This window comes from Schistocerca americana, chromosome 11 (genome assembly GCF_021461395.2).
Source record: "Schistocerca americana isolate TAMUIC-IGC-003095 chromosome 11, iqSchAmer2.1, whole genome shotgun sequence".
NCBI lineage: Eukaryota > Metazoa > Arthropoda > Insecta > Orthoptera > Acrididae > Schistocerca > Schistocerca americana.
The window spans coordinates 36,144,432-36,171,039 of NC_060129.1; the positions used below are offsets into that span (position 1 = coordinate 36,144,432).

Genomic DNA, 26,608 nt, shown 5'->3' on the forward strand with positions numbered 1-26,608 from the left:
TCATGTTAGCAACTGTACCAGTTGCTGATGGTTGCTCTTCCTGGAAAGCTGACGGGGTGTATTCCCCTCATCGTCCCTAGCCTCCATGTTGGCTCCAAACTCCAGCAGCACAGTCGCCCCTTGTAAGTGGCCTTCTTGTGCCGCCCAGTGCAGCGGCGTATATCCCGATAGATTTCTGATGTTGGCGTCAGCAGAGGCCCTCATAAGCAGCCTCACCACAGCCGCATGGCCAACACTTGCGGCTGAGTGCAGAGGCGTGTTGTGCCTGACGTTCCGGGCATTCACCTCTGCTCCACTCTCCAGTAGATACGTCACCGCTTCCTCGTGTCCCTCCCACACTGCCCATTGCAGAGCTGTCCTCCTGTCGCCGTCCATCGACCCCACATCTGCCCCCGCTGCTAGCAGAGCCCTCAGCTCTTCCGTTTCACCGCCCTGAGCTGCCTGGATAAGCCTCCTGCCTTTCTCGTCACGAGAAAGACTCCTGTACGAGTCACAGACATTATTACACTCTACTATTAGACATACGCACACACACACACACACACACACACACACACACACACATACACACACACACACAAGAAAATTGAAGGAAACTGTCAGATATGTGAAACTGTAACATTCAGAATCCGTCCAGTGACAAATTTTAAAACTACAGGTTTTCCTTCGTTAATATAGAGCGCTGAAAAAATCAGCATATAAGGTAGCCCTCATCCAGTTTCCATTAAAACTTCCTACATTCCTTCTCACAATTAATTCAGTTCTCACATTTTGACGTAATTAGTTCCAAATCGTGATTTCCTTTGAGTTCAGGATTTTATTGTTAAGCAATAGCTTATCTTCGCTGAAACGTACACATAATACAAAGAACACCAGCTGCATGGGTCCATAATTCATTCTGCCACTTAAAAAGGAAATACGTGAAACTAGTCTTGCCTCTAGGTATTTGAAGATAATATCCCTACAGTGTAGCAAAAATTTCAGTCCAGTTATATGTAAGTTCTTCGATACATCACTAATTAGAGAAAATTAGTTTCATTTAATCAAAATATTTAATATACAATAATGACAGTATATCAGCGTTCCCTCCCATCCATTAAAACATATTACGTATGTCCTGCTACATGCAAATTATCACATTTGCAACCACATAAATCATCCACTGGGAGAATGTCCATGCACATCTTGACAATCATACAGCCAAGTTCACCCAGATATGGACAGACAGGAAAGTGCAATTGTGCCTCTCTCACCACGCACACTCACTCACTCACTCTCTCTCCCTCTCTCTCTCTCTCTCTCTCTCTCTCACACACACACACACACAAACACACACACACATGCACGCACACACACGTAGACACAAATTTTAAATAGTTTCTTCTGGTTTCCATTTATATAAACCCATCAGTAAAACATATGGACTCTGAGAGTAAACCAAAATTTTGGTGGATTTCCATAAACCAATTTCATCATCCTGATATCATTGTATACCTCAAGGCATTGATGTAGGTACCACGAACCACCAACTCATCACAGCCACGTGACAACTAACTGCAGTGAGCCTAACAGACATTATCTACATTCTAATATCACGAATCGTTTGTTACATGTGCTGACAAGTGAAGTGCAGCAACGTATATGTAAATCAAAGGCAGTTAAGAACAAAGTCGTTTGCTCATTCTGCCAGGAGGGATGTTACAGCTGATAAATCCAACATCTACAAACCAAACAATCAGTTCTTTTACTGTAAATTTCATTACTAAATGCAGATGCTGATGTCACTAATTCACCTGGAAATGAGTTAGTACAAACAAATTCATTATGAGCTCACACAGTTCACATATTCTAAATGAATTTAGAGTTCTGAAAATTATGTGAAAGGCTTGTTGAAGTTTCTATCAAGTGGCGATATAGTCACTGTGAATTTTGGAAGACTGTGCAGTTGTCATGCCTGGAGGTACTTTGAACCCCCACAGTCCTCTCCTATGTGTTGCCTTGGTGGAGGTGATACAATTTTGGCTGCCTCTGGAGTGTGCACCAGTTTACATGGAGGCAAAATATGACATGGAGTGATAACAGAGGTAGTATTTCATTTTAAAACACACGAAGTAGTGACAGATGTGAAAGCCATGTCTAATGATCCTACAAATGTGGGTAAAGCTGTCAATTGTGAAATCACACACACTCATATGGAGCAACAAACGTGATTTACACACAGACATCCACCAATGCTGTTCTAATGGTCATCAGTTGAAAAGTAGTTGGGATCAGTGACGTCTGTAGATACTTTGTCCTCCGTGTTCTCTCACTATTACAGTGAATTTTCTTTGCTCAGAACTTAAATTAGCAGCTCACTGCCTCATCATTGCTTTCAACTCCACGACCCATGCTTAGCTCATTCTAGAACGATGAGTTAGTGGGAGCCATTTTGTATGCTGGAATGTTGGTGTACGTATTACAGTGCGTCTAAGTGACTGTAAAGGTGAAATGTGATTCTCTGAAGAGCTGCCACATGACACCACACTGTCTCGTGAGTGGCATTCCTACCACTGATAGCAGTCGATATGATGTAGCCCTCATGGACAAGGCATTGAGTAATCACATGTGTGAATAAGGAGGCATTCTTATTTCCTATGTTCCAAAACGTTTCAATTTCTTTCTCTTATCATCATCATTATTTTGCTCATAAACTACACACATATCAACATCATTGAAAAGAATAGTTCTTCGAAAATATTGTGTAAGAAATTAGAGAGTTTCATTTGATGATAGCTGGCAGCACCAAGAGTCTTATGACAAAATATCATCCATTTATCATGTGTTCAATATGTGAAAAGGCACCTTACATAATGGAAAAGTAAGTGAAATGAATCAAATGCACTGAAATGAAACGATATCATTGCAAACTGGGCACCAGAAATGTAAAGAAACTTTGGAAACAACTGAAAATTCGTGCCAGACCAGCACTGGAATCCTGATTTCCTATTTAGTGCCAGTACTTGCAGTACCCATTTCTTTAAATCTTTCACTCTAACAGATAATAATGAGTTCTTTATTCCTGAAGCATGTGTGTCTTCTATTTTCCTTTTCGTTACTTATGGTGAGATTGATAGTTACAACTTGTTTCAAGATTGCGTCTCGATTCAGAATGCATGTCACTTGCTCGGCTGATCACAGCAATTTTTTCCCGAATGCAGCTTTGTTAAGCAATTAGTCTATTAAACATCATTACATGTACTGCAGATGTAGACTTGATAAAATGAAGTACAATTTCTCTCTGACAGCGATCGTATCACTAATTATGTTATGTTGATAAGAAAGTCGTGTTATGGGGCTACAACGACATGAAGGGATACTTGGCTATAGAATTGTGGTTTTGTGTAGTGTTTTCTTGTCTTATTTGATGTCCAGCGCCATTGCTTGAGTTTCAGTACCTGCCTCAAGTACCAGTAGTAATTCTGGGCGCTGTAGTGTTGTAGTACCAAAGGCAGAGTTGAACATTTTGCCACACCACACTAAGCAACATGCCATTGCCCATGTTCTGTTAGCAAATGAGATGGATCGTGGAAGGACTGCTGTAAAAATAATTCGTTTTACTGATGGCATATGCATTGATGACGATTAATTTTTTTGTCTCATGAAAAATTCTTATATCATGGTCGTTCATCGTTGCAAGCATTGCCTCAAGTTTACGATCCCAGTTAACGGAAACCATATCTCTGTCATCTTAAAGCGGTACATCTTGAGACTATTAAAGGGAACACCTGAAACCGTCAGGTGAGATTTTTTGTAATACATTTTTGGTTATGTCACTTGGACATGTGTTAAAATTTATTTGCTCTTCCACATATCTCGCTTCTTGCTGATGAGCAAACTCGTTTCATGTGCATATTCGTGAGATATTGTTGTCATGATGGAAACAGAGATTTATTGTAATGTTTTGGGATGGTTTCCATGCCAGTTATTCGTAACGTATATCCCTATCAAATCTGGCTTATTGTTGACAAAGGTGTCATAAGCTGCCTGTTAAGCATTACTCTGGAGGTATCATCCATTATAAAGTTGTGCATCATGCATAAACCTTCTGGTAGTTAAATCACTCCTACATGTTGCCAAAGTTCACGAACATTATGGCTACGTCTGGCTTGTCGGTGAGATGCAAAATACAATTGTATATTCTTTTCAATAGATCGTTCCAGTAATAAATTTTGATATACTGTATTGGTACACATTTTGATTTTTTCAGTAATGGTTTTAGTCCGCTATGTATAACACATGCTCACTGATTAATGTTAGTCTACAATATTGCAGTGACAATCTTTGTTCTTTTATGTTAACACCAACGGCCCATCCACAAAATCTCTAGGAAATATTGGTTCAGCTGAAACTGTCAGTCAGTCATCAACAATAAGTGCCCATTAAATTTCACAGGCATTCCATCAACGCTTAATGCTTTATTTTTGAAGATGATTTGATCATCTTACAGATTTTGTCATTACATTCTGCAGTAATTCTCCCGTAACAAAAGCCTCATGCAGTGCTACTGTTCTTTGAATTCACATATTTAGTGGTAAAATGTGTAAAAATTAGTTGTATAATTGCTTCCCATGTCTGGCACTGCGATATATTCCGTCCCAGCCAGTTAGCTGTTCTATTGGTGATTAGTTTTCTCTTTTATTGTCCTGATCAATGAAAAAAGACAATGTGTGGTCTTCAACGTACTTGCCTCACTTGTTAAAATCATTACGGCATTTGTCAGGTTAATGCTAAAAAAATCGTACTGTGTGCTGTCTCTGTTGATATTGGCTGCAGAGACGCGCAAAATGATATTCTGTCCTTTTTTTTGCCGTGCTGTATATTCATTTGCGTACTCCATTAATGTCCATCTGATTTTGGATTTTGCATAAGTTAGCCCACCAACGTATCCAATTTTGGAAATGCGTTTGCTATGTCACAAGTTGCCTGCATTTATGAAAACGCTTGTCTCAAAAATCGCTCGTGGAACAGAGGGACCTGAGAAAGTACTTGGCCATTTCTGGATCATGTGTACCGTACCAAGACCTCAGTTTGTAGGCGAAAAGCACACACTCTCATACATACACACTCTCTCATTCTCTCACACCCACTGTCTTTCCCACTTTCTCTCTGACACCCACACATCCACCCACCCACCCACCCACCCACACACACACACACACACGCACACGCACACACACACACACACACACACACACACACACATATAAATATATATAAAGACAGTGGGAAAGACAGTATATATATATATATATATATATATATATATATATATATATATATATACACTAGGTAAAACGTTATGACCACTTGTGTAATAGTTTGTTGTTTCATCTTTGGAACAAAACGTAACAAAGATTCAGCATGGCATGGATTCAAGAAATCTCTGGTAGGGCTCTGGAGGTATATGTCAAGTATATATCAACTCACGGGTCACAGAACTTTCATTAGTGACAGGCCGGTGGCTTATGGGCATGAAGTTGGTGCCCCACATGTGTTCCATTGGGTGCAGATCAGGCAGTTGTTGTGGGCAAGACAGCAACCTGAGTTCACCACAAGTCCCGTAGAAAGTCAGGAAATGTCTCCCATTGCATATTGCCCCGGTGGCTACGTCCATAAACACTGCATGTTTACAGCAGCTGCCTCACTGACACGGCTTATCCAGGCATGACCATCAATGAAGTGGTAACATGAAGTGTGATTCATTCGCCCATGTGATACATTTACACTGGCATATTGTTCAGTCTCTATGAACCTGTGCCCAATTTCATTTGGTCAACATGTGAATACGTTGACATCATCTTCCATGTTCAACAACGTGCACTGAACAGTGTGCTCCAAAACTCTTGTGCCTGCTCCAGTACTGTACTCTAGTCAACAGCTCTGCCATAGATTAACACCTATTATCATACTTGACTGAGTGGACAAGCCTCCAACCTCCATATTCTGTGATGAGACCTAGGCACTGAACACCTTTTAATTCACTCACAGTTTCGCTATCCTTTAGATACTTTCCATAGATGCCCAGGATAGTAGCAAGCAAACAGTCGATGAGCTTAGACATATCCGAAATTCCCATTCACATGCGCCTGATTATAACAATCTGCCATTTGTCAAAGTTATTCAGAATATTGGATCTCTCCTTTTGAGGCCCATACTACCACTAAAATGAGTACTCACTCGCCTCTGATCTGCTTATACACTTTCACTATCGTGTCATGTGCCCACAACACAGCCAAATAGCATACATTCTAGTGGTGGCCAGTGGTCACGTTTTGGTTCCTCAGTGTATGTATATATTGCATCCAATGTACTTCTGCCTTGACGGACGTGTAAGTGTAATGGTCATGTGCAACCCATTAAGAAGAGTTATTAACTACTTAGTCAAATTAAAGTTTGATTTCTGGTGCAATCTGAAATTCAAACAACCAGCACATCTTTAATATGAGCACACAAATTAACTATGTATTGTATAAGGAAACTGTTTCCATTTACTCTACTTTCCATTCGAGGGAGCGCAATAATATTTATTAAGAACGCACCTTTGAGCTGCGCCATTACGTCTCTCCCGCATTTTAATCAAGGAATGTTTTACAGTTTACTCCAGCTTTAAATACCGCTGCAGTTCTATCCACATCATTAACAAAACTCCTCCTTTATACAGCCATGCATACAAGCAAATGTGCAACAGCGAACGAAAATTCTCTCCATTGTCGATCTGATGTGTGTGGGCAAACTGCATTCAATCGCTTTCAGATTGCATTCACTTGCGCTTGTACAGCTTCCAGCGAACCATTAACTAAAGTTGACGTCCTCTTTGCTTCGGTGCTAACTGTGCAGAAAGGTTCTACCTGCTGTGTTGTCTACTTTCAGTTTTTGACATGAGTTTTCTGAGCTATGGAGGCTATGAGGACAGCCCAGCTGGACCGTAGCTAGAAGTTACTGGGGCCAAAGTAAAGGTATTGAAGCCAAGAACTGCATTCAGCTTCGGAGTAGGGGAGGCATCTGACACAATGGGAAGGGAATGTTCTATGCGAATAGTGCACACCAGGGTCAAATGTATCGTGTATATACGGGCAAGTTTCAATAAGGAGTGTGTGTATATGCGCTTTTAGATTTGGAGAGTTAAAGTAACCTGATTAGCTTGGTATAGGATTTGTAGACTTCCAGTGCTTGAAGGTGGCAAGACGTGAGTGTAGTTGGGGAATCCTCAGCAACTGCATTCACTCTATCTGGTGCCCATTCTTGTTGCATCAAAGTGATAGGATAGAGTGCATCCAGTAGTGGATTAGAGTTAGTTAAACACAAAGGCAGTGGTTCACTCCATTCCATTGTCCAATCTTCATTCATGTTTTGGGTGCTTTCACAAGGTGACACTAGTCACACATCCTAGCAATTTTTTTGGCCAAGGCCTTGGAACAAGTAACGACTTTTACTACAGATTGTAACTGTTGTGAATACAATTGGGTTCCATCCGGATTGTCCACAGGAGCCACTTTGTAATCCAAAGTATATTGGAGTAGATGCTTTCCAAATTCAAGAGCCACTGTATTTACCTTGACCATATTGTCATACTTACTTAGACGACTACTTACTGCATATTATAGAGGTCCTTCAGCGGCTCAGGGAAACTGGCTTCACAGTCAAACAATCGCGAGTATGATTTGCTCAGCTGGAGATATCTTTCTGGGAGTACCTATTTTATGAATAGTGGTGAAAACTGACCAGCAACACACTTAAGGCATTCGCTCTTGACAGCCGCTCCCCTCTCACCCAACAAATGTGAAGGAGCTGGTTCACTTTATCGGGATGACGAACTTTTTCCATTGATTTGAGACGAATTTTGCGCAATTGGCAGATCCACTTAATGATATGAGACAGGAAGGGCCTCTCAATACTTTGTCTTTGGGAGGCTAAACAGCCTTAACGAGAGCATCGGTATTCGCTGAACCAGATTTTAACTGAGGTGTCATAGTGCAAACTAATCCATCGATGTCTGAAATGGCTGTGATCCTGGTACAGGAACCGATGGGTGGGGGGGGGGGGCGGAGGGGTGGGGGGGGGGGGGGCGGGGGTTGGATAGGGTGGGAGGCAGCTGCACTGCCACATATTCTTAGAGGGCGCTGATCCCTCTCTAAGCAAAATATTATTTCTATGAAGTTAAGGCATTTGCTGTATTATTTACAACAGAAAAAAATTATCTAGAGCATCAGCAGTTTAAATTGGAGACATAACCAGACACTTGGGTGCAGGCTGGGCCGCAGTGCGCTGGCCATATAGCATGATGGGTATTTGGTTGTCAACTTTTAAATTTACTGTTAGACATATTCGTGGTAGTGATAACGTTGTGGCCGATGGAGGTGGCAGAATCTTTGAGGAATGGTTCAAATGGCTCTGAGCACTATGCGACTTAACTTCTGAGGTCATCAGTCGCCTAGAACTTAGAACTAATTAAACCTAACTAACCTAAGGACATCACACACATCCATGCCCGAGGCAGGATTCGAACCTGCGACCGTAGCGGTCACGCGGTTCCAGACTGAAGCGCCTTTAACCGCACGGCCACACCAGCCGGCCTTTGAGGAATGGTAAGAGTCCTTCCCAGAGGAGGAAGAGCGTCTGCCAGAAGAGCTTATGGGTGCCATTTTGACTGAGCGTCTGCTATTATTCAATTATGTAAGGGAGCAACAGGATGCCAATACACCTTTAGTCAGCTAAAGGAACAGAATTGGAAGAGTAAAGTAGTTAGGCCTTATCTTTTAAAGACGAAAGTCTTCTGTTGCTCAAGCAGAGGCTCCTGGCGGCGACTGTACTGTGTTTGCTAAGGATTTAGTACGACTCTTCTTTGATACTATCACAAGATACCAAAACGGCACATAGCTGAACCTTTACAACTACGGCTTTCAAAATCTAGTTATTTCATGGCTGAAGGACTCCAAACAAGAAATTTTCAAAATCAACAAGATAAATTTCAAGTGACTAAAGACATGCAGTTACAAATGCAAATAAAATAATTAAAATGTATATGTATAATCACAATTAGGCTGAAAACCTCAAGGCAAAAGAGGACAGAACAAACATAAACAAGGTGCAATACCAATGGCTGAAGGCCACCATTAAATTTCAAAATTTTAAAATATACTACCATAATCTCTTGAGGCAGAAGGCTGCAATGTTTTCGCTTAAGGGGAAATTTTAAGAATAAGGCCTTAAACAGCTGAAGGCCCACAGTTAATTTTCCAAAAATTCAAAATAGCTTAAACCTTAAGTTTTAAGTGGCCGAGAGCACACTAAGTGAAAAGGCAACGCAATGACGATAATCAAACTTAAGAATAAGGTCTTAAGAGGCTGAAGGCCCAAAATTGATTTTCCAAAAATTCAAAATACCTTAAACCTTCAAGTTTTAAGTGGCTGACAGCAGGCTACATGAAAGATATATAATACAACAACAGTAACTTTCAGTAAAATATCCTCTTACCACAATTCAAACTTACTTATATGGGCTGACGGCCCTTGATTTACATAAAACACAATAAGAATTTCTTTTGTTTGAAGCATTGGCTAAATAGATTACCAACAGACCATTAAACACTCATGAAAAGGGTCAGTATAGACAATGGCACTCAGACGCCTCCAGGGGGTTGGGGGGTTGGGTCTGCCCTCGAAGCATTAACGTTCACTTAGGTGAGAAAGGAGGTGGGCCCAAGTACACTTCATCCATCAGTAACCCAACCAAGAGACAGTCACGGACCGACCGAACAAATGACTTGCTAGCGTCCAGTTGGTACATGAAAACTCAAAGACTGAACTGTTACGGATGTGATTATCCACAGTGAAATATGTATTAAGCTGTCAAAACAACACACCGTGTTGGACAGCGACAACAGGTGAGGAAAGGACACTGCTGAAATTACGTTAGTGGCCATGGCAGGTAACTGGAACACTAACGGCCACAAGGCCGAAAATTCCGTTAGTGTATTTGAATTTGAAATAAGATAACATAGTTAACTCCACCAAAAAAACACTGCCTGAATTTACGTCAGTGGCCAGGGCAGGTAACCAGAGCACTAACGGGCACAAGGCAGAAAATTCCGCTGAAGCACTTGAATTGTAGTGAACCAATGTAGTTAATTCCACCACATGGCGTGTCGATTTAACCACTACAAACACTGAGTGTTGCTCACAGGAAAAGCCCCTCATCAGCGAACCACCGAAACGAACGACACAACATGAGCGTGGCTTGGGTACTTAAGACACCACTCAACTTTGACGTCCTGGGTCGGCGAGCCACGAAGCTCGTAGCGATCGGACAGCTACACCCACGCGCCTACACTGTAGTGACCACCAGCGGACCCAGCCGACTGCACCGCATGGAGATATCCTCCCTGGTCCGCACCAACCGACCGACTGCCCACACTCCCACTAGCCATCAGTAACCCATCCAAGAGACAGTCACAGACCGACCGAACAAATGACTTGCTAGCCACCAGTTGGTACATGAAAACTCAAAGTGTACCAAGATCTCAGTTTGTAGGCTATCACTACCACGAATATGTCTAACAGTAAATTTAAAAGTTTGTAGGCACAAGACCAAAGATGGTAGATCGTGCAAATATCGATACACATAACCGCAACAACGGTGGGAAACCAAACACAGATAAACAGCCAAGCTCAAGGAATCCCATAGTTCGGAGTGAGCATTGCTCAGGTAACTTAGCAAATGGCTCAAACAATGGCTGCCCAACCTTCGTTAATTTCCCTCCAGCTCCGTTTCATTCACTGGTTCTTGTACCAATGTACCTCCTCCTACGCTCTCTTCCCCCTGAAACACTACTGCGTTAAGATCAAACTGCAGTGCCACAGCTCTCTGAGACATTTTGCCAGGTGTAACTTTCAACTGTTCTAAATCTCCCAATCTAAAAATCCAGTGAATGAGCTGGGATTGAACCCAGCTAATCTGTATATGGGAAAGGTTACTATCCCTTATAAGCTCAAGATTCTACCAAACACTGGAAAGAGACGCAGCACACATGGACAACACTGGACCTACCTCACCATTGCCCTCCCCAGTGAGGCATACCGGACGGTTCAAAACTCCCCGCAATCGTGTGCTCAGATCCCTCACCGTCCCATCAGTCGCCGCCCCACGTATCGTAAGCTCATAAACTAGCTGCTCTCTCCTCAAATGCCTCAATCCTGGACATCCCGGGACTGAGGGTGACTGGTTTCATCGTCCTGTAACATAATACAGCCAACAGAGATTGCTCACACAAAGAAAACTACAAGTTAAGATAAATAACCTAATTTATCACCAGATACAACAATGGATGGTGATGCCTGACACAGGAAACCAGAAACAGAACCACGCTCTGCTACCAATGAAATGTCGAGACAACTTGTAATCACACCTTTTTCGCAACGACACGAACTCAGCACATTAGGCTGTAGGGTGGTAGGGCTGGACCAAAGTAACATATCAGGCAATCACCATCGACATTTGCAACTAAAATTGCATTTGGTACCTTTAAACAAGAGAACTTGACAAATAAAACCATCACACGTTTAAAACTACCACACATCTTTAAAAATTACCATTCAGGTGAAAATTAATTACTTAAATTTTAACAGTCATAAAAACACGGCACTAATGTCCTACTACACATTTACTGAAATGAGTTAAATTTTATATACTCTAAATTATAGTTAGGCTGAAGAACAATTTACTAAAATTTAACTAATGTACTCTTTCATTATGACACCCGCCAGGGTGGCTGAGAGCGCTAACGCACTGCTTCCTGGACTCGGGTAGGCGCGCCGGCCCCAGCTCGAATCCGCCCGGCGGATTAATTACGAAGGGCCGGTGTGCCGGCCAGCCTGGATGTGGTTTTTACGCGGTTTTCCACATCCCCGTAGGTGCATACTGGGCTGGTCGCCACGTTCCATCTCAGTTACACTGCTCGCAGACATTTGCAACACATTCACATTATTCCATGGCTTACATTAGACACAGACAGCTGGGGTACACTGATTCCTTCCCAGGGGGTACGGGGTGGCGGCAGGAAGGGCATCCGGCCACCACTTAAACTTGCCATGCCACATCCGATTAACCATGGCCAACCCTGCGTAACTGTGGGCCAAGGCCCAAACAAAGAAAGAAAGAAAGACTCTTTCATTGTGACAGTGATTGTTAATTCAGAGTTCAGGCAACAATCAGATACCATGGCACACAACAGATCGGATAAATGGCAGGTGCCACATAATTTAGCATATAACATATAAAATTTCATGTGAGCAAACAAGCTCGTGAGATTCAACAAGTATGCTCAGAAAACGGACACCCGCCTGTTCAGCTGTTTCCAATACGGGCTCGACATGAACCCCCCCAGACAGGAGCAGCAACAGTCACGAATGGGCACGAGCTAATCCCTGAACTAGTTGGCATCTACAACAGATTGACATCTGCCTCAAATAATTAGAAACACAATAACTCATTACTACACATCAATAAAATTAATACATGAAATTAATTGCTGCATCGACCTATTGTCATTGAAGGAGTTCTATTACCACCATCAATAGAATCCGTTTCAGGTCATTAAACACACAATAATAACTGGCCTGTCATTAACTAGTATGAATTTAGGAAACTACTGACTTCAAAATTGTACATGTGTCTCTCAGACACACTATTGATTCAAACAGAAACAGAAACGTAACAGTAATGATATTACAATTCAGAGATAAGTATATCCAGGGAAATATATATATATATATATATATATATATATATATATATATATATATTAGGGGGTTTTCGCTACGGACTACTAACTTTAAAACTGTATATCTTGAAACACATTCGTCCCATGTTAGTGAAATTTTAATATGTCGTAGATACATACATCGACGGTGTAAGTCTCAGGTTACAGTAATTACTATTAAACAAGTTCCCATCATTTTTCTAAACCAAATGTTTCCAGCCCATAATAAACATATAACTGATAGTGTTGATTGATTTTGAAGGTCTCTTTCGTGGTTATCAGAAACTATAACCACTGTGGCCACACAGGGTATGCTGTTTTTAGGAAAAAAATTACTGAACAGTGGTTGTGTGCGACTAGAAACGTGCGGGAAGCCTGCAGCAGCCGCAGCCGCAGCCTACAGCGACCACGGGGCTGAGTCCGCCTCCCACTGGCCAGGCCAGCACTGCGTTTCCTCCCGTCATCCGGCCGCACAGCCAGGCCGCTCGGCCGCTGCACCCGCGAGAGGGTTATCGTCCGCACCCTCTCACTGACGATGCAACACTGAAATTGCGTCACAATTAAATACTACAGGCTTCATGCCGACTTCTGTCCGAGAGACTAATGTGAGTAGGTTGAAACCATGGGACCTCCCCTGGGAGGAAGCAGCGTTTTTCTGGTGCAACACAGCTCATTTACTGTAACCCTCGCAACATCACATTGAAGATTGCGACGCAAATTCTTCGTTGCATCGTCAATGTTATTTTGCCGGGGTTACAGTAAATGGGTTGTGGTGTATCAGAAACAACCTGTTGGACTTCCAGGATAGGTTCCATTCTGTGACCGTAGCCACGTTAGTCTCTCGGACAGAAGTCGGCACGGAGCCCGTAGTATTCAGTAGCGACGCAATTTCTGTGTTGCATAGTCAAGTGTGGTGTCTGGTGGTGACACCATAGTTACATTAGAAGGTTTGTGCTGCAGCGGACACAAGCTACTGGACTCCCAGCAGAGGTCCCATGCAGTGGCCATATCCACGTTAGTCTCTCTGAGAGACGTCAGCATGGAGCCTGCTGGGATCAATCAAGAAGCAATTTCTGTGTAGCATTGTCAAAAAGGGGGTGGGAGGGTTAGAGTAAACGTGTTGTGGTGAGTCGCAACAAGCTAATGGATTCCCATGGGAGGTTCTATGCAGTGACCGTATCCACGTTAGTCTCTCAGAGAGAAGTCGGCATGTACCCTTTAGTTTTGAATGGCAACGAAATTTCTGTGTTCTATCGGCACCACTGACTTCTCTCAGACAAAATAATGTGGCAACGGTTACCGTATGGAACTTGTCCTGTGAGTCCAGTATCCTCTCTCTGATGCACCAAAAAATATTTACTGGAGCCCTCACACCCTCACATTGATGATGTGACACAGAAACTGCGTCGCCATTGAATACTACAGGTTCGATGCCGACTTTTTTCCGAGAGGCTAACGTGGCTGCGCTCACCGCATGGTCTCTGCACAGAACACCTCGTGGGAGTCCAGTAGTTTGTTTCTTATGCACCACAACCTGTTTACTGTAACCCTCGCACTCACATATTGACGACACAACATAGCAATTGCGTCGCGATTGAATACTACAGGCTCCATGCCAACTTCTCACCGAGAGACTAGCGTGTCTGCAATCACTGCATGGAACCTATCCTGTGAGTCCATTAGCTTGTTTCTAATATACCACAACCCATTTACCATACTCGTCACACCCTCACATTGATGATGCGACACAGAAATTGAGTCTTGAATGAATACTCCACGCTCCATGCCGACATCTCTCCAAGGGACTAGCGTGTCAACAGTCACCAAGTGTAACCTGTCCTGGGAGTCCATTACCTTGTTTCTCATGCGCCACAACACGTTAACTGTGATCCTCGCACATTGACGATGAAGCACCGAAATTGCCACGCATTAGACTAGTACTGGCTCCATGCTAACTTCTCTGCGAGAGACTGACGTGGCAACGGTCACTGCATGGAACCTCTCCTAGAAGAAGAGTAGCTTGTTTCCGATCCACCACAACCCGTTAACTGAATCCTTAGCACCTCACATTGTCGATGCAATACCCAAATTACGTCGCGATTGAATACTACAGACAACGGTCACTGCATGGAACCTATCCTGGGAGTTCATTAGCTTGTTTCTAATGTACCACAACCCATATACTGTAACCCTCGCACTCGCACATTGACAATGCGACAGAGAAATTGTGTCGTTATTGAAAACTACATGCTGCATGCCGAATTCTCTCAGACATACTGACATGGCTATGGTCACTGCAAGGAACCTGTCCTGGGAGCCCAGTATCTTATTTCCAATGCACCAGAACCTGTTTAGGGCAACCCTCGCACACTCACATTAATGATGTGACACAGAAATTGCATCACGATTTAATGCTACAGTCTCCATGCTGATTTCTCTCCAAGAGACTAATGTGTCTATGATCACCGCATGGAACCTCTCCTGGGAGTCCATTAATTAGTTTCTGATGCAGTACACCCCATTTACTGTAACCTTTGCATCCTCACATTGACGGTGCGTTACAGAAATTGGATCGCGATTAAATACTGCAGACTCCGTGCTGACAATTCTCGGAGAGACTAACGTTTCTACAGTCACCACATAAAACATCTCCTTGGAGTTCATTTGCTTGTTTATAACGCACCAGAAACCGTTTACTGTAACCTTCGCACCCACACATTCGCGATGCAATGCAGAAGGTGCGTCGCAATTGAATAATACTGGTTGCATGCAGACTTCCCTCCGAGAGACTTGTGTGTCTACATTCACCGCATGGAGCCTCTCCTGGGAGTCCATTAGCTTGTGTCCGATTCATCACCACCTGTGTACTGTAACGCTCGCACCCTCTCATTGACGATGCCACACAAAAATTGAGTCTTGAACACTACAGGCTTCATGCCGACTTCTCTCAGAGAGACTAACATGGCTACTGTCACCAAATGGAACCGCTATTGGGAATCCATTGATTTGTTTCTGATGCGCTACAACACGTTTACTGTGACCCTCGCACCCGCACATTGACGATGAAGCACAGAAATTGCGACGCATTAGGTTAGTACTGGCTCCATGCTGACTTCTCTCTGAGGGACTAACAATTCTGCAGTCACTACATGACACCTCACCTGGGAGTCCATTAGATTGTTTCCAATGCACCATATTCGTTTACTGTAACCCTCACACACTGACATTGAGAATACGACAGAGAAATTGCGTAACGATTCAATACTACAGGCCCCATTCTGACTTCGCTACGAGAGACTAACGTGTCTACAGTCACCACATGTACCCTCTCTTCTCTCCAAGAGACTGAAGTCGATATGGTTACCGCATGGACCTCTCCTTTGAGTCCATTAGCTAGTTTCTGAAGCAACACAACCCGTTTGCTGTAACCCTCACTTTGAGGATGCAACACCTAAATTGCGTTCCCACTGGATACTACATGCTCCATGACAGCTTCTCTCGGAGGGACTAACGTGGCTATGGTCATCGAATGGACAATCTCCTGGGAGTCCATTAGAACGTTTCCGATACAACTCATCTCAATTACTGCAACCCTCACAACCTCAGATTAAAGGTGCAACGCAGGAAATGCATAGTGATTGAATACTACAGGCTCCATGCCGACTTCTCTCCAAGGCACTAACGTGGCTACGGTCACTGCATGGAACCTCTAATGCGATTCCAATAGCTTGTTTCCGATGCACTACAATTCATTTACTGTAACCCTCGCACTCTCACATTCGCGATACAGCACAGAAATTGAGTTGCGATTCAAAACTAGCGGCTACATGCTGGCATCTCTCTGGGAGACTAACGTGGCTATGGTCACCACTTGGAACCTCTCCTAGGAGTCCATTAGGTTGTTTCCGATGTACCACAAGCCTTATACTGTGACCCTCGCACCCTCACATTGACGATGCAACACAGAGATTACATCGGGATTGAATACTGCAGGTTCCATGCCGAATTCTCTCCAAGAGGCTAACATGTCTACAGTTACCAAATGGAAGGTCTCCTGGGAGACCATTAGTTGGTTTCCGATGCACCACAACCCATTTACTGTTAGTCTCGGATCTTCACATTGATGATGCAACACATAAATTTCGTTGGGATTGAATACTACAGGCTCCATGCCGAATTCTCTCCGAGAGACTAATGTGTCTACGGTCACCACATGGTTCCTCTCCTGGGAATCCATTAGCTTGTTTCTGATGTACCACAAGCCTTTTACTGTAACTCTCGCACCCTCACATTGACGATGCAACACAGAAATTGCCCGACACCTGAATACTTCAGGCTCCATGCCGAATTCTTTCCAACAGACTAAATGTGCACGGTCTCCACATCGAAAGCCTTCTGGAAGTCCATTAGCTTGTTCCGATGCACAACAACACCTTTACTGTAAGCCTCTAACCCTTACCTTGATGATGCAACCAAGTAATAATGTTGGGATTGAATAATACAGGTTCAATGCTTGTTTTGTCTCTGAGAGACTAACATTTCTACAGTCACAGCATGGAATATCTCCTGGCAGTCCACTAGCTTGTCTCTGATGGACCATAACCTTTTTTCTGAACCTTCGGACAGTCATATTGACGACACGACACAGAAATTACGTCGCGATTGAATACTACCGCCTCCATGACTACTTTTCCCCGAGAGACATAAGTGACTACAGTCACCACATGATTCCTCTCCGGGGATTCCAGTAGCATGTTTTCGATGCACAATATCCTGTTTACTGTTACTCTCGCACCCTCACATTGACGATGCAACACAGAAATTGCATCACGATTGAATACTTCACACTCCATGCCGTCTTCTCTCCAAGAGGATATGATGGCTACGGTCACGGAATGGAACCTCTCCTGGGATTCCTTTAGTTTGTTTCTGATGCACCACAACCCATTTACTGTAACCCTCTCAACCTCAGATTGATGATGCGTCAGAGGAATTGTGTCGTGATTGAATTGTACTTCTCCATGATGACCTCTCTCTGAGAGACTAACGTGGCTACAGTCACCAGATGAATTCCATCCTGGGAGTTCCTTAGCTTGTTTCCTCTACAGCACAACCCGCTTACTGTTTAGCGGTAACTTCTCTCACCAAATGTATCAGGATGATCAAATGTAGCAGGAAGAGGTAGAAGGCACCGTATAAGACTCATGCGAGCTTTCCGAGTGATTTATTGTTTCCAGCTACAGTGCCGTGTTTCCCTACTTCTGGGTCACTGGGTTCCACAATGCTCAGGACACCACTTCGCTGTCTGCGTAATGGCTTGGTGCTGAATGGCTGCCTCAGTGACCCATGCACGCACTGTTGTGCATCGGCCTGGTACGGCGGCGGAGTTGCTGCGACGTCAGGATGGTGGCAGCGCCGCTCAGTGTGAGCCACAGGGGACCAGATGCGTGCTCCTCGCTGGCTTGGCTGAGGCCGCGGCGACGACATGCGCCTGTGATCCGGCATCCCAATCTGCGGGCCTCCTCGGGACGCCTCCGGAGTGTGTTGGAAGCCAGGACGAGTGCCCGCGGTAGCGAGCCGTGGACTGGCCAGTTGCTGGCAGGCTATGGACCCTGCATCTGCCACAGAGGGTCGAACCAGCGATCTGCCGTGGGCTGGAATGCTGGCGCCCCATCTGCGGCTGCCTGTAGTTGCTGGTGTGACACGCCCGCCGTCCAGGAGAGCTGCCCCACTTGAATGAATCTCGTTAGGAACCCACAGCTATTTATACATGACTGTGCACCTCTGTTTTGCCATACGTGCTGCCTCACATTACGTACTCAAAACACGCGGCCTGTGACTTGTGACATGCAAAATCGTTACATATACTATTTCAGCAATTTGACAACCCTGTGGCCTCCATTCTACTTCGCAACTGTTGGTTGTGTAACTCACTGCAATCCAGCCTGTACCTTGCTGTAACTTGTGGTCAGAATATTGCACAAAACTAACTTTCCGTGTCCTAAACGGTGGTACCACTACATTTTTCCCGTCTTCGGAAAGACCCAGTACCCAGGTTGACCCCTAACTAGCTCTTAACTTGCTTGGGTCGGCACCTATGACATATTTCCTTGCTATTATGAAACTTAAATGTGGTCAAGTGCCCCTTAAAACACATTTTTGTATCACGCCTGGACGACGGTCTGTGGGCCTGCTCCTGTGATCTGCAAAATAGGCTCAATGAGAGAAGCCAGTAGCGGCCGGTGAGGTAAAGCATGTGCGGTTCTAGGCGCTTCAGTCCGGAACCGCGGGACTGCTATGGTCGCAGGTTCGAATCCTGCCTCGGGCATGGATGTGTGTGATGTCCTTAGGTTAGTTAGGTTTAAGTAGTTCTAAGTTCTAGGGGACTGATGACCTAAGATGTTAAGTCCCATAGTGCTCGGAGCCATTTGAACAATTTTTGAGGTAAAGCACGTCGGTACTGCAAGTAAAGTAAAAGCACATTTAATAGAGAATATTACTCAAAGACATACACTTAACTTAGGCTTGATGAGCACGTAGGTGTGAAGCTGTTAGTGTATCAAAGCTAACAGTTAGTAGTAGTTGGACAAACTATCATCGAAGTAACAAAGGCAAAGTCTGTAACGGTGAGCCCCCTACGATGTAGAAGCTATGTTGCTTGGTCGTCTGCTCTTGATCAGCTGGGGCTGAATATGAAGGGGCGCTCATAGAACTCCACAGTGTCAGCTATAGGGCGCTGTGGTCAGCGTAGTTCGACCGCTGTCGTATTATCAACCTAAGAGCGTGCACCTACGCTGGGGCGTTGTAACTATCGATACCACACCCCTCCGCCCTGAAACGGCACACCGTGTTGCAATAGGGCTTCCGACGGTGGTCGGAGAGACTCAGGGGCGGCGCAATTGAGGGGGTGGACAGGGAAACTGCTAGGGCGTGTTGCCCGCCTGCGTCCCCGAATTGCTCGAGAGGGGACGAGGAAAACGCCCCGTTGAGAACCTGCCCGTGACGCACACCGCCACTGGGTATGCTCGGACGAGGAGGCAGAGCAACAACCTCCAAGGGCGATGTCGGCGACGACGTGACGGCAGCGTCCATTGGCTCCAGCACCACGGAGGAACACAGTGGTGGCCGGAGGTGGGGGCGTGGCGGCGGCGAAAGGCGCCCATCTGGCGTGGCAGACCGGACCACAGGTGCAGGCCAGGGAGCCCACACTGTAGGCGGGAACAGCAGAGGCACCGTCGGTGGAGTCGTGGGCTGAGGTGGCTGAAGCTGCTAAGCATCCAATTCTGCCCGAAAAGAACCAGCAGCAGAAAACCGAGGACGACACAAACGGATCTGGTTCCGGTGCCACTGGACAGTGCCAGACCAGGAATTACAAACAAGACGCGGTGAAGACAGCAAAGAATGCGCCCCTGCTCCCAGTGCCACCTGCCAGAGAAAACGCGATAGAAAACCAAAGCATACGGCGCCAAGCCAGAATGAGGCGAAGCAGCAGGAGCAAGCAGCGGTGGGTGCAACAGCTGCAATAGCGACAGTTGGGCGCGGCCATGTAGCAATTCCGCTGGGGAATGGGCGCCGCATGGTTGGGAGCGGTAGGAAGCAAGGGAAGTCCATAGCGTGTGCTCGCGAGAGTGCGTGGCGCACAACTTAAACGTATGCACAAAGCGTTCATCCTCGCCGTGCGACTGAGAGTGGAATGGGACTGAAGTCAGATGGCGAATGCCATTAGCAGCAGAGTACACTTCAAACTCGGTGGACACAAACCGGGGCCATTGTTCGAGAGAATAACTTCAGGAAGGCCCTCAATGCAAAATATAGACGTCAGAGACAGAATAGTTCTGGCAGATGTAGTGGAAGACATAGACACAACAAAATGAAAGTTACTGTGCGCATCAATAACTATCAACCAGCGGGGGTCCCAGAAAGGACCCGCAAAATCAATATGAACGCGCTGTCAAGGCGCAGTAGGAGTCGGCCTCGCAAAGAAGCGCTGGCGGGGAGCAGATTGATGTTCCGCGCAAGAGCAACAATTAGCAAGCAAATTCTCAATTTGCTTATCGATATCGACCCAAGTGCAGTGACGACGCGCTAATTGCTCCGTGCGCACTATACCCCCAATGACCAACGTGCAGTAAGCAGAGGATTTCCGACTGCAAAGAGCAAGGTACAACCACACGAGACTGATCATTGTCAGTTCGTAACAAAGTAACACCGTGGTGTGCAGACAAGTTGTGCCGTTGCACAAAGTAACGTCGAACAAGGGGATCACTAATCTGCATAGCAGACGGAGGCCATTGAGTACGAAGGAACCGTAAAACAGTCTGCAAAGAAGAATCGGCGGCCGTCGCGGAAGCAATGCGACGAAAATCCACCGGAAAACCATCAGCTAACCTTATCTTGCGAATCATTAAACATGCATGACAATTCGGAAGAATCAGACTCGTCGTCAGGACTGATAGGTAGACGAGACAAAGCATCGGAATTATCATGCTGGGCCATAGGCCGAAACAAAATTTCGTAATTGTAGCTAGACAAAAACAAAGACCAACGCTGCAACTTTTGTGCAGTACGGGCCGGAACTGGCTTTGACAGTTGAAACAACGACGTCGAACGCTTATGGTCGGTGACCAAATAGAACTTGCGACCGTACAAAAAATCATGAAACTTTGTCACTCCATATACAATAGCTAAAGCTTCTTTCTCGATTTGAGAATGGTTTTGCTGGGCAGAACTGAGCAACTTAGACGCAAAAGGAATCGGGCGATCGACAGAATTAATTCGGTGTGAGAGAACCGCGCCGATGCCGTGAGAAGATGCACCGACAGCCAAAACAACTGGTTTGGAGTGGTCGAAAGGAATCAAACGGCGATCACTCAACGAAGCAGATTTGAGCTTGTCGACAGCAGCGTCACATTCCGAAGACCAAACAAAAGGAACGTACTTACGCCGAAGGCGATGCAAAGGCGCTGCATTTGGTATAATTTGTAATTTTGCCCAACACAGATTGAAGTTCTGTGAAGTTCTGTGAAGTTCCTGGGTGCTGGAAAATTTCTAATGTCACTGAGATGTGACGGCGAGGGGTTGATACCCTGTCCGTTAATATGTGTCCTAAATACAGAATCTCAGTTTGAAAAAATTTGAATTTGTCTCTGTTACACTTTAGTCCTGCCTGCAAAAGTACAGTAAATAAGGCACGCTAATTCTGCAAATGTTCGTCAGGGGTGAGACCTGGTACAACTACATCGTCCAGATAATTGCAACAACCAGGGACAGTGGGACACAACTGCAGCAAGTAAGACTGAAAAATAGCAGGAGCCGAAGCACAACCGAACGGAAGGAGGCGAAACTTGAACAATCCAAGGTGGATGTTGATCACAAAATAGCGCTGCGACTGTTCGTCGAGCGGAATCTGAAAGTATGCGTCCCGCAAGTCAATCGTGGAAAAGATTTTTCCCGCACCAAGCTCATCAAAAATGTCTTCAGGACGCGGTAAGGGAAATGTAGCTACTACCACTGACTGGGGATTTGCTGTAGACATAAAGTCAGCACAAATACGGAGACGACCGTTTCGTTTCTTCACACACACTATAGGCGAAGCCCATGGTGAAGCAGAGACAGGTTCAATGACACCGCTGTCTTGCAAATGCGTTAAGTTTAGCAGCTACGGCGTCGCGCAGGGCGTGCGGTACACGCCGGAAAATAGGCGTGGCACTGTCTTTAACTACAACATGCGCTGCAAGGTGCTTGGCACAAACAAGTCCATCAGAAAAGAGTTCAGCAAAATCATCGCACAATGCGGCAACACTGTCTGCACTGTCTAGCGTTGATGCAAAGTACATTGTGTTGAATTGCGAGACCAAAAAGTTCAAACGCCTCCATGCCAAAAATGTTCTTAGCATCACTAGAGCGGAGCACATGGAAAGACACTGTACGGGTCGTTGCACCATACGTGGGTAGCAAACTACACACGCCGAGCACTGAGATTTCCTGTCCAGTAAATGCAGTCAGCTTGGAATGCAAACGACGAAGCGGGGGCGAACCAAGCAAGTCATACGTAGATTTGTTCAGTAAGGAAACTGACGCACCAGTGTCCAGCTACAAGCGAACAGAACGTCCACAAATGTTCAAAGTCACAAAAAGTTTCCTCGCATCGCGCTGAATGCGAGAGGAAGTGTCTAGCAAAACTTGATTCACACGACGAACTTTCGAAGCACGTGAAGGAGAAGGCTTTGAATAAATGGCATTGACGTCCATAGGCTGATGTGAATCATGATCATGGCGGTTGCCGTTGCGGTGACACCCACGCGAGTTCCGCGAACGCGAGACAAGTTGTGGCTAAGAATTTCTCTTACTACACACAGCTTGCACATGTCCTTTCTTACTACAAAAATAACACTGTGCTTGACGGGATGGGCAATTGTCCCGTGGGTGGGCACGAAAGCAGTTCGCACATGATTTAAGTTTCTTAGAGGGTGCCTGGTTTCAGATGTGTTTACGAGCGCGCGAGCTACGCGGCGTGGCTGGCTTGGAGGGCCCGTGTTGTGGCACGCTAACAGTACACAGACCCGGGGTCACGTCGAACGCGGAAGTAGCCATGTCTAAAGTATCTTGTCTGTCTAGCAAGTCCTCTACTTCCTGCAAAGACGGGTTTTTAACCCTCTAACGGTAAGGTGAAGTTTCGTGACGTAAACAGTAAGGTGGGGTCGGATCCAACGCGAGCGCGGGTAATGTAGGTTTCGGACAGAGAGGGTAGCTGCACGTCACCCATCAGACTGACGTGGCCGCCTCGGCGTTCTCGGGACGACTGGCTGGCAGGGTAGCTGGAACCACAGCGCTCTCAGAAAAGGGAGTGGGGAGTTACAAACAAAACAGACTCACTAGGGTCAGATCCGACCCCAACCTTACCGTTAGAGGGTTAAATCTGAGGATTTGTTCGCGGATGCGGTGATCCGCCACATTCTGCGCAATAGCGTCTCCAATCATTACATCCATATATGAGCGTCCACATGAGCAATTAAAGTCGGAATCAGAAGTTAGTCCCTGAAGGTCGGCTAATCAAGATTTATTCGGCTGAGTAGGGCCACGCCGGTGGCGAAAGAATTTGTAGCGTGCAGCCACCTCATTGACACTCTCACGGAAGTGGGAGCTCAAAGCATCGGTCACCTCATCATACTTCTTCTAAATGAAAAGCTATTCTTCCAAATTGTCTCAAACTTACTAAGAACGAAATTGAATACCGAAAGAGTAGGAAAGAACCAATTATTTAAACAAATGCAAAGGAAAAAAACTCTTACCCAATATTTAGCGCTGTCTTTTAAAAACACATTGAGTCACTTCAGTTTACAATGATGGCGCTTGTACGCAGTAGACAACCGATTTATTATCCATGGCTCGAAAGTAAAGACATTAATATCTATGAGCAAGCTATGATGTCAGTTGCCGAAGTCGACGGGTTGTATCCCGTTCTTCAGTGGACCGCCCACTGTTTAATTAAACAGTTTACTGACTCACCGATTCGCGGAAAACCAGCCAGACAGCTCGCCTCGTGCGGAACGTCGCCGGAACTGGGACGCTTCGTTGCCCGCAGCCGTTTCCGTAGTAACGGCTCCCCCCCTCAACAATGTGCCTCGGCGCGATCTCTCCAGAGCTGGTGAGCTGGACGCTTCACAGACTCCAGGCCCGCCGCTGGCGTCGGAACGCGTCCCGTCTGCGCCTGCACACTGCGTGTCACAGTGAGGTGTGTGACGGAGGATGCTTTCTACTGAACCCTGCATTACGGCTACTTTCCTTTACTGTTTTAAGAGGGAGAGCGCTATAAAATTGCAGGATACACTTTACGTCTGACATCAGCGATCCTCTGCACATACTTAGTAGATAGTGTCGGAAGTTCCATGCGGCTTTTCGCGGATGATGCTGTAGTATACAGAGAAGTTGCTGCATTAGAAAATTGTAGCGAAATACAGGAAGATCTGCAGCGGATAGGCACTTGGTGCAGGGAGTGGCAACTGACCCTTAACATAGACAAATGTAATGTATTGCGAATACATAGAAAGAAGGATCCTTTATTGTATGATTATATGATAGCGGAACAAACACTGGTAGCAGTTACTTCTGTAAAATATCTGGGAGTATGCGTACGGAACGATTTGAAGTGGAATGATCATATAAAACTAATTGTTGGTAAGGCGGGTACCAGGTTGAGATTCATTGGGAGAGTGCTTAGAAAATGTAGTCCATCAACAAAGGAGGTGGCTTACAAAACACTCGTTCGACCTATACTTGAGTATTGCTCATCAGTGTGGGATCCGTACCAGGTCGGGTTGACGGAGGAGATAGAGAAGATCCAAAGAAGAGCGGCGCGTTTCGTCACTGGGTTATTTGGTAACCGTGATAGCGTTACGGAGATGTTTAATAAACTCAAGTGGCAGACTCTGCAAGAGAGGCGCTCTGCATCGCGGTGTAGCTTGCTCGCCAGGTTTCGAGAGGGTGCGTTTCTGGATGAGGTATCGAATATATTGCTTCCCCCTACTTATACTTCCCGAGGAGATCACGAATGTAAAATTAGAGAGATTAGAGCGCGCACGGAGGCTTTCAGACAGTCGTTCTTCCCGCGAACCATACGCGACTGGAAAAGGAAAGGGAGGTAATGACAGTGGCACGTAAAGTGCCCTCCGCCACACACCGTTGGGTGGCTTGCGGAGTATCAATGTAGATGTAGATGTAGAAACGCAGCAGTAGTATTGAGTCTAGCTGGGAAGCTGACACACCCAGTCCCCATAAAAGCACGTTGAAGCGGAAGTGTACCCCACCTCGCACCGTATTTAATGTCCACACACAGGTTGCTAATCGCAGATGGAGTTTTAAAGTGAATGTTGGCCTACTGCTGTTTTATCTGCCACCGTTAGAAGCACTTCTCTGTGCTGACAACCTTACAGCGAAAATGGCCTATCAGCTGTATAGGGATGCAATAAAATGGGTTGCACTAGTATAGCTATGGGGCCTGCAGCCCACTTTGGTTACATTGTACATTCAGGCCCACTCTTTTTGTGGTATCGATAGCAACGATGCCAGGGCGTATTAGAGTTATTAGGTCGGCACGACGACTGACACCGACGACAGCGCCCTCTAGTCGGAGCTGTGCAGATCTACGAGCTCCGCTCCACATTCTGCCTATTTGATGGAGAGCAGACGGCCGGGACACTTCGCATCACATTGCAAAGTTATGTATTCTTCTTGCTAGAGTAAAGGTGATTTATATTTGAAAAGCAGTACCGAGGTGTTTTGCCTTTTACTGCTCCTACCCACGCGCCGCCTTCCGGGCAGGATACAAAAGTTGGCGACGAGGTTTCGCCTAACATTTCCTTTCTTTGCTCGGTACTGCTTTCTTTTCGTGCTAGCCTCAGGATAAGCCTTTCATTTGTGTAAACCGTGGTTTCGCCACAGGAACGGGCTTCGCTGTCCAATCTTGTCCGGTTTCAGGCTCAGCAAATGACGCAGCTGCTTGCTGCCATAAGTGGACTGATCTCGCTACAAACTGCAGCTACTTCGGTGCCTCCGACGCCGCCGCCTCTACCGACGGCGCCGCCATTTCGTGCCTTGAATCCTGACGTGGAACGCTGGCCAAAATACATCGCCCAGATCGAGGCACACTTCGCAGCTTACAACATATCAGGTACAGAGCGGCTTGCCTTTTTCATTGCCTGCCGGCCGAAGTGGCCGTGCGGTTAAAGGCGCTGCAGTCTGGAACCGCAAGACCGCTACGGTCGCAGGTTCGAATCCTGCCTCGGGCATGGATGTTTGTGATGTCCTTA

The 26,608-nt window shown here is 45.6% G+C and overlaps 1 protein-coding gene across 1 annotated transcript; it reads right to left on the bottom strand.

Annotated features, from left to right (window-relative positions):
• On the bottom strand, positions 1-26,385 carry LOC124553211 (26S proteasome non-ATPase regulatory subunit 10-like). Its single transcript, XM_047127104.1, has 3 exons — positions 26,342-26,385; positions 19,811-20,083; positions 1-481 (listed from the first exon to the last, which is right to left on the bottom strand). Exons 1-3 carry the CDS (start codon positions 26,383-26,385, stop codon positions 1-3), a joined length of 798 nt encoding a protein of 265 aa, XP_046983060.1.
• Between the last annotated feature and the right edge of the window lie 223 nt (positions 26,386-26,608).

Bases quoted from the DNA above. Each gene is read 5' to 3' on its own strand.
- LOC124553211 (XM_047127104.1), bottom strand. From the start codon at position 26,385: ATGGCGGCGCCGTCGGTAGAGGCGGCGGCGTCGGAGGCACCGAA. The intron at 20,084-26,341 runs GTAGCTGCAGTT...CTTTTCGGGCAG, and splicing joins GCGGCGTCGGAGGCACCGAA to AATTGGATGCTTAGCAGCTT. The intron at 482-19,810 runs GTGTGCGTCACG...TGACTCGTACAG, and splicing joins TCCGAGCATACCCAGTGGCG to GAGTCTTTCTCGTGACGAGA.